The sequence below is a fragment of the Wyeomyia smithii genome, chromosome 3 (assembly GCF_029784165.1).
Source record: "Wyeomyia smithii strain HCP4-BCI-WySm-NY-G18 chromosome 3, ASM2978416v1, whole genome shotgun sequence".
NCBI classification, from domain to species: domain Eukaryota; kingdom Metazoa; phylum Arthropoda; class Insecta; order Diptera; family Culicidae; genus Wyeomyia; species Wyeomyia smithii.
Genome location: NC_073696.1, coordinates 230,011,757 through 230,019,892, shown reverse-complemented (window position 1 = coordinate 230,019,892; position 8,136 = coordinate 230,011,757). Strand labels below are relative to the sequence as shown.

At 36.8% G+C, this 8,136-nt stretch overlaps 1 protein-coding gene across 1 annotated transcript; it reads left to right on the top strand.

Moving 5' to 3' along the window:
* The first annotated feature begins 4,868 nt into the window (after positions 1-4,868).
* On the top strand, positions 4,869-7,390 carry LOC129729101 (uncharacterized). The gene is made up of 5 exons (XM_055687583.1): positions 4,869-4,952; positions 5,033-5,170; positions 5,236-5,547; positions 5,955-6,153; positions 6,219-7,390. The coding sequence occupies exons 1-5, from the start codon at positions 4,869-4,871 to the stop codon at positions 6,617-6,619; spliced, it is 1,134 nt and encodes a 377-aa protein (XP_055543558.1). The 3' UTR covers positions 6,620-7,390.
* The last annotated feature ends 746 nt before the right edge of the window (positions 7,391-8,136 follow it).

The following is an 8,136-nucleotide window of genomic DNA, read 5'->3' as shown; positions in this document are numbered from 1 at the left end:
AACATAATTTATATTCATTTCAATCATACCAGATATTGGCGACGCCTAGGATAAAAAAAGGATTAACTCCCCAAAATACTACGAAAAATTAGTGCACATAACAAAAATTTTATTACTAACAATTATTTTAACATGTTCTTCGTTCCAACAGTTACTGATTCTACAATGCTTACAAGTTACATATCCATTGATCCAATAATAAAACTATTCAGTTCAAAAAAGTTACACATTCGGAAATACGGTTTTTCATTAACAAAATGTATGTTAATAGGCTTCGAATCTAACTTAGAAATATTATAAACAACGCTGAGATTACTAGTACGCTTCAGTTCGTATGATTGCAGATGTTCATCGAATTGAACGGAAATATATGCGTAACATAGTAGAAATATCTTTTTCTTTTTATTCATAAGTATTGATTGAATTTGGTAAATGTTTCTCAGTAGCTTATGTTCAATGACAAAAGTAGTTCCATGTTCGTAGATCAAATGATGTTTAGTGAAATGAGAAATAAGATGTATGTGATTTGCAGCAATGTCACATTCTTGATATTTTAAAAGAGTTTTATACTCATCTGGAATTTTAGAGCCAAGTATGTTCTCTTTTTCAACCTCAAAGAATGGTGATACAAAAGAATTTTGAAAATGTCATTGGCAAATTCAAAACTAGCTTTAGTAATTAAAGAACTGCAAATATTACGTTTGTTATAATTTGCTCTTGTATACTGCTTTGTTTGTTTATGCTTGGCCTCGCATCTCATTCCCCATTGTCGACGTAAACTACCAGATTTGATTATTGCTGTGGCGCAATGTACCAAATTATGGTGCTTGGGTTTCAATATATCTTTGAACAAAATGACGTACTGCTTATGGTGAAACTCGACTATGTCTTTAAGCTCTTGAATTAGACTTATTGGAAAATCTTGCATTAAAACTAAATCAAAAATCTTAAGTAAGCTACAGAAATAAATCCATACTGGATCTCCACTTGGAACTAGCTTGCCAATTTATAACGATAAAAAACGCATTAACGTAATAATTTCATTAGCAGTCATTCGTATTTTTTGATTAACTAGATTTGTGTCTTTGATATCGGCCGGAATATTGGATGAATTCAAATTACCGTAAACGAAAAGATTTTTCCGACAGTTAAGATCATCTAAAGTAAAATATTTCTGATTTACAAAATAATGCAGGCAATGAGATAGACCGTAGATACATATGCCTTCAGGCACGTCGTGCATCACATCAAAGTAAATATTTGAAGCTAAGTTGAAAGAAGGTATGCGATTTTAAATATAATTTTCTTTAACACCTGTCCTTGACATGTCATTCATCTCTAAGTGTTCTTCGTACATCTCTGTAGATCTGAGTGAATCTTCGTATTCAATACAGTCCTGTTCTCTCTCTTTCCTGATTCGTATGCACATGTGACAATAATAATTCGCTGTAGGAGATTCTAATAAATTCAAAATTTCGCTCAATCCTAAGTTACCTCCTGTAATAAAACCTACTTTAAAAAAAACCGTTATTAGTATTTTACAGAAATTCCAATGTTTTCTAGATCACTCAAAGTCTCAACGAGTTGATAAAGAGTTTGCTCATTTCCAAAATGTTTTCTATCTTCAGACATGATATATCCGGCCGTGAGAATATTCACAAGTCGTGACAATACAAATGGCGGTAAACAAGGTATGTAGTAATAAATGCCGCACACTTTAGTGCTTCTGGCATGCGGAGAAACCGTGTCACTGGTCGTAAAATCATCAAAAAAAATATTGATCGGTACGTTCAACTTACTTTTATGCCCTCTTAATTTGTCTTTCCAAATGGTACCATCAATTAGAGATCTAATTATTTCATCGTTAGATGGCTCTAAAGAATCGATCAATATATCCAATAAAGCTTCCGATTCTAAATATCTCCGTAACTGGAATTTCATTGGCATCAAAACTCCTTTCACATCGTCTTCGACCATTTCTAAATTTTGATAAATTACAGTTGGTTTTAATTCGCTACTTATATTGAAATTCACTGGATCTTCGTATAATCCTAATCGTTTTAGATCTCGTATGAATTTATACTTGGTTTGTGAAGTATCGATCGCTGAAAAGACTGATTTGAGTACGAAACTACCATCACGTGAAAATAAACCAGTATCAGTCATTTCCGTTATAATTTCATTAATGGGATTCAATAAAGTGGATCGCACATCACTTTGAAACTGAAATACTAAATTTCGAGGGACAGTATCCTTATTCAACCACTTTAGGTTTAAACCAATGCTTAAGCGACTAAATTCTGATGTTATTTTCCTTATGTCTAGAGATTTTTGTGTTACGTGAGCCTTATATACTAATATAAATTGATCGTCTTCAACATTTCTTAAATTTTCTCTCAGTGATCTTATACTTGAATTTTGATTTGAAAAGTTTTTATTTGGACCAGGCTGATCTCCTTCTACATTTGCTGAATTTGTTCTTGGTAGTTCTATACTAATATCTCGCCTATCTTCGTTATCATCATCTGACCAAACCTCATTATAAGTGGTGTTTTTGACATCGTGGTTTCGAATGTGTATTTTTATATGTGAAATAAAGGATGGCCTTACACTAAATCGTCTACCGCAATTAGAAATGGTGCAGCTATACACATCGATAGGTTCGTGAACTCTACGCAGGTGGATTCCGAAAAGCGACGGGCAAGTAGTCTTCCATTGACAACCGGAGATAAAGCACGAAATCATTATGAAGTTAGTTGGTAACGAAGAGTTGCAGAAAGAGTCAGGATTCTTGCTTTGTTTTTATCTTCTACTGGCTCAAAATCATACAAATGATGGGCTATAAAATTCCATGGACCGTTGGCTTCACTGGGGAAATTTATATTGTAGGCCTTGTAGATTTTAAACGTAATGTCGAGTGCTTTCAGGAAGGTCTCCGCCTTGTAGGAAATGTCAATATAGTTAACGAAAAACTGGTTGACACAACTTATTGGTGATAACCAACTACTACCACCACGGGATAGTCTGGTAGCTTCCGGTCACGATTTTGTTTACTAATCCTGGAAAGTTCTGTTTCATAATCGGCCAGCGTCCTTAAGTGCACAATACTACTTTCACGACTTTCTTGCAGCGACGGCTTCCATCTCCTCCCGTTAGGAAGACGTGTAAATGAACTTGGCCAAATTGACAGCAGGAGCAATATGCGTATGCAATCTCTGGAATCTACAAATAGAAACAGAAATTCTTTCTTTATATATTTTTACATTTTTCACAGGATAGTAATTATATCTGGCTTCTCTTTAGTGTAAAACATTTTCAAATATGGATAAATAAAAACCTTCCGATAGCTCTTCGTTTAACAGTAATACCAAAAGTGGTTTCATTTGCTTGGGCACCTCGTTGCGGAAAATGCTTTTAGCTCGTGAGCGAAACAACGCGAAATTGCTGAATAGTAGGTTACTTCTTGTTGGATACTTGAAACCGAAATCCAGGGGTGGCATTGCGCATTTCGTTTCGAGTGATTTTTGTTCGTTTCGACCACATTTGACATTGGCGATTTCGATTCGAGCTCGAAACGAGTAGATGGCGTATTATTGCAGTTGATCTTCGAGCAAAAATGGCATTACGTAATGGTTTGATCGAGCATTTTTTAGCTCGAAAGTCTTATTATAAACGTGAAAAATACCAATCTCTAGGGGCAAGACACTATTGATATATGGCGGAATATTTCCAATATTAAATATTATAAAGTATTTATCGTTGCATTATTAGGCGCCGGTGTGATATCAATGTGTCGGATAAACGATAAATATCAAGATTTATCAACCGATATCGTATAATATTACCGAAATATTTTTTATGAAAATAAAGTTGTCCAGCCCCTAGACAAATCTGACATTTATTTTCGAGTCAATGTTTGCTCGAAATAAACTGCAATAAAATTGGGGTGTCGAAAATAATACGCAATACCAACTCCACCTCGAAACGAGTTTGATTTCTCTCGATTCGAGTTACTCGAAGCGAAATGCGCAATGTCACCCCAGTTTTACCAACTGATAGCCAATGCTATTTCGCAGCACCGGGTATTCATCCAGTAGCTTCTGGTAAGTGACCGATTCCAGCCGGCTGATTTCTTGCAAACGAAAAGCACTAGTTTCCTCCCAGCGCTTATTTACATCGTCCCACTCGCCGTGGTGATGTCGGAACCAAATTTTTGTGGCCTGATATTTGATCACTAAAATGGTTATATGCGATTTAGAAGTGAGTACAAGGCCTCCTTATAGTAATTTATTTATGTACCTGCTTCTTCTGTGAATAGATCAACAAACGGTTGGGTACTGCTTGATGACGGTAAATCTAGGGCTGGCGATGCTGCGGCGGATTTCGGAACTTCACCGCATAGGTCGCAATTCGGGCACTCTACCAGTTTCATTTTTGATAACCAGAATTTTGACCAGTCATGGCAAGCCATGAGTCGATTCAGCTGTCTAACTTGTTGTCCGTCAAGCTCCAGATTGGTGAACCATGGTTTTTCTAAGAATTCACTTTGAATTTTATAGAAGGTTTTTTCTTTTTCTACCGCGTAATCTTTACACGGATAAAAAAGACTGGTGATTGAAACAACAATTTTTATAGTTGTATTCTTTAAGCATCACATTGTTGGTTCAACCCTATATCTTATTGTTGGAATATGTTTTCTCAATTGCGTTAACATTTTTGCATAGTTGAAATTACTATCAGTGTAACGAGTCTGTCATAGGTTAAATCAAAACAAAATTGGTTTTTATTTCAACTAGTGTGTATAGTTGAAACAACCATAAACAAATTAGAAGTAATAACCTAAATCTTCTGGTGTCTTTTTACTCATCATGGCGTCCGACGCTGAAAACAAGGAAATCTTTGCTGAATATGTTGTAGATGAAGAAATCATAGAGTTATTAAAATCATTCAACGTAAGTGCTGAGGGTATAGAAAAATTTATCAGTAAGTATTATCATGAAGAATCTCATTACATCATGGCAATGACTTTTAGTTTTCTTCAGCCAACGGTTACGACGTGGAATCTTTAAAAATAATTAAACGAGAAGAAGTTGAAGCTGTGCTGCAGTCGCCTCTGTTGGCTGAGAGAACAAAATGTCTCGATGGTTTGAACAAATGGCGTATTGCACTAGTAAGTTAACGTAACAATTAACACACAAAAAAACAACATATTTATTTATTCATTACCCTTCATAGGGACTGTGTCCAGTTACTACTCCTCTAAAAAGCACGAATCCGTCTAACATAAATAACCCTGATTCTCCCAAAACCGAGTTGAGAAATCTGCCCCGTAACCAATGGACAGCACTATCTTTGATTAAGAGATCCAAGAAAGGAAGGTACATACTGGAAAACATTAATTCGACAAAAGCTTTATCGAGAACGGGCCGCAAATTTATCACACATCTCATTATTGATGAATTTGTTGATGAATTCGGGAAGCTGAAACAGGAGGAGTTGACATTACGATCAGAAGAATTGAAACATATTTTTCCGTCGGTTGATCAGGTAATTTCAAACTGTAAAAATATCGAGTCAATCTTACCAAATTACTGTTGATGAGCTATTCATCAAATTCAATTGATTCCACCCTACTTTGCTAAAAAAAAATGATCAAATGCTTCAAAACATGGTTGAACGCTCCGGAGTCAAAAGACCATCGCACGGTGGTAACACATATGAGTGGCGCCGTTGTTTATGTTTGGACTTGTATTGTTCATAATTTTGATTCATTACTTGAAAACTTGAAACTTCTTTAAAAATTAATGGCAACCTTGGCGATGGTTAGTATGAGCGCAACTGCTTTTGTAAACAAACACTTCGCCTATGGACGATTTGAATAGTCTTGTTTTTTTTTTTAATAAAAGCAATTAATTTTAATATTCAGTGTAATCAAAAATATTGTTTTATTCCAGTACGTGTGGTATCAACCAAGAATTAAGGTCGGTGAGAACGGCAAGAAAATCAAAATTAGCAATACTGCAAAAGGTTGCCTATACGACCGTAATCACAATTATAAGCAAGTTCCGAAATCCGCCGCAGCATCGCCAGCCCTAGATTTACCGTCATCAAGCAGTACCCAACCGTTTGTTGATCTATTCACAGAAGAATCAGGTACATAAATAAATTACTATAAGGAGGCCTTGTACTCACTTCTAAATCGCATATAACCATTTTAGTGATCAAATATCAGGCCACAAAAATTTGGTTCCGACATCACCACGGCGAGTGGGACGATGTAAATAAGCGCTGGGAGGAAACTAGTGCTTTTCGTTTGCAAGAAATCAGCCGGCTGGAATCGGTCACTTACCAGAAGCTACTGGATGAATACCCGGTGCTGCGAAATAGCATTGGCTATCAGTTGGTAAAACTGGATTTCGGTTTCAAGTATCCAACAAGAAGTAACCTACTATACAGCAATTTCGCGTTGTTTCGCTCACGAGCTAAAAGCATTTTCCGCAACGAGGTGCCCAAGCAAATGAAACCACTTTTGGTATTACTGTTAAACGAAGTGCTATCGGAAGGTTTTTATTTATCCATATTTGAAAAATGTTTTACACTAGAGAGAAGCCAGATATAATTACTATCCTGTGAAAAATGTAAAAATATATAAAGAAAGAATTTCTGTTTCTTTTTGTAGATTCCAGAGATTGCATCGGCATATTGCTCCTGCTGTCAATTTGGCCAAGTTCATTAACACGTCTTCCTAACGGGAGGAGATGAAAGCCCTCGCTGCAAGAAAGTCGTGAAAGTAGTATTGTGCACTTAAGGACGCTGGCCGATTATGAAACAGAACTTTCCAGGATTAGTAAACAAAATCTTGACCGGAAGCTACCAGACTATCCCGTGGTGGTAGTAGTTGGTGATACAATAAGTTGTGTCAACCAGTTTTTCGTCAACTATATTGACATTTCCTACAAGGCGGAGACCTTCCTGAAAGCACTCGACATTACGTTTAAAATCTACAAGGCCTACAATATGAATTTCCCCAGTGAAGCCAACGGTCCATGGAATTTTATAGCCCATCATTTGTATGATTTTGAGCCAGTAGAAGATAAAAACAAAGCAAGAATCCTGACTCTTTCTGCAACTCTTCGTTACCAACTAACTTCATAATGATTTCGTGCTTTATCTCCGGTTGTCAATGGAAGACTACTTGCCCGTCGCTTTTCGGAATCCACCTGCGTAGAGTTCACGAACCTATCGATGTGTATAGCTGCACCATTTCTAATTGCGGTAGACGATTTAGTGTAAGGCCATCCTTTATTTCACATATAAAAAAACACATTCGAAACCACGATGTCAAAAACACCACTTATAATGAGGTTAGGTCAGATGATGATAACGAAGATAGGCGAGAGATTTTTTTTTATTCTCGCTTATTTTCCGTCGGTCTATTTCCGCCACTGTTGTGGCCAATCACCAACGCCCAGGGAGGCGACTCCACACCCAGGACCCCAACTCACGACCCGTTTATTAACGGACCGGCGCCAACGGCTTTACTTCCTCATGCGATGGAAGTCGTGAACCCAGAGATTTTTCGCCTCAGAAAATCTCCCGGTGTCGGCTAGGATTGAATCTAGACCAGTTGGGTTGGTTGTGAGTGGATCACGCCACCTCACAACCATCGACCATCGGTGGAATTCGAACCCAGGCGTCGAGCGTGGTTGGCGGAGACGTTACCAACCCCACTAGGCCCCCGCACAGATAGGCGAGATATCAGTATAGAACTACCAAGAACAAATTCAGCAAATGTAAAAGGAGATCAGCCTGGTCCAAATAAAAACTTTTCAAATCAAAATTCAAGTATAAGATCACTGAGAGAAAATTTAAGAAATGTTGAAGACGATCAATTTATATCAGTATATAAGGCTCACGAAACACAAAAATCTCTAGACATAAGGAAAATAACATCAGAATTTAGTCGCTTAAGCATTGGTTTAAACCTAAAGTGGTTGAATAAGGATACTGTCCCTTTGAAATTTAATATTTCAGTTTCAAAGTGATGTGCGATCCACTTTATTGAATCCCATTAATGAAATTATAACGGAAATGACTGATACTGGTTTAATTTCACGTGATGGTAGTTTCGTACTC

Coding starts and splice junctions, on each gene's coding strand:
- LOC129729101 (XM_055687583.1), top strand. CDS start 4,869: ATGGCGTCCGACGCTGAAAACAAGGAAATCTTTGCTGAATATGTTGTA. Junction 5,171..5,235: donor ACAAATGGCGTATTGCACTA/GTAAGTTAACGT, acceptor TACCCTTCATAG/GGACTGTGTCCAGTTACTAC. Junction 6,154..6,218: donor TCTATTCACAGAAGAATCAG/GTACATAAATAA, acceptor TAACCATTTTAG/TGATCAAATATCAGGCCACA.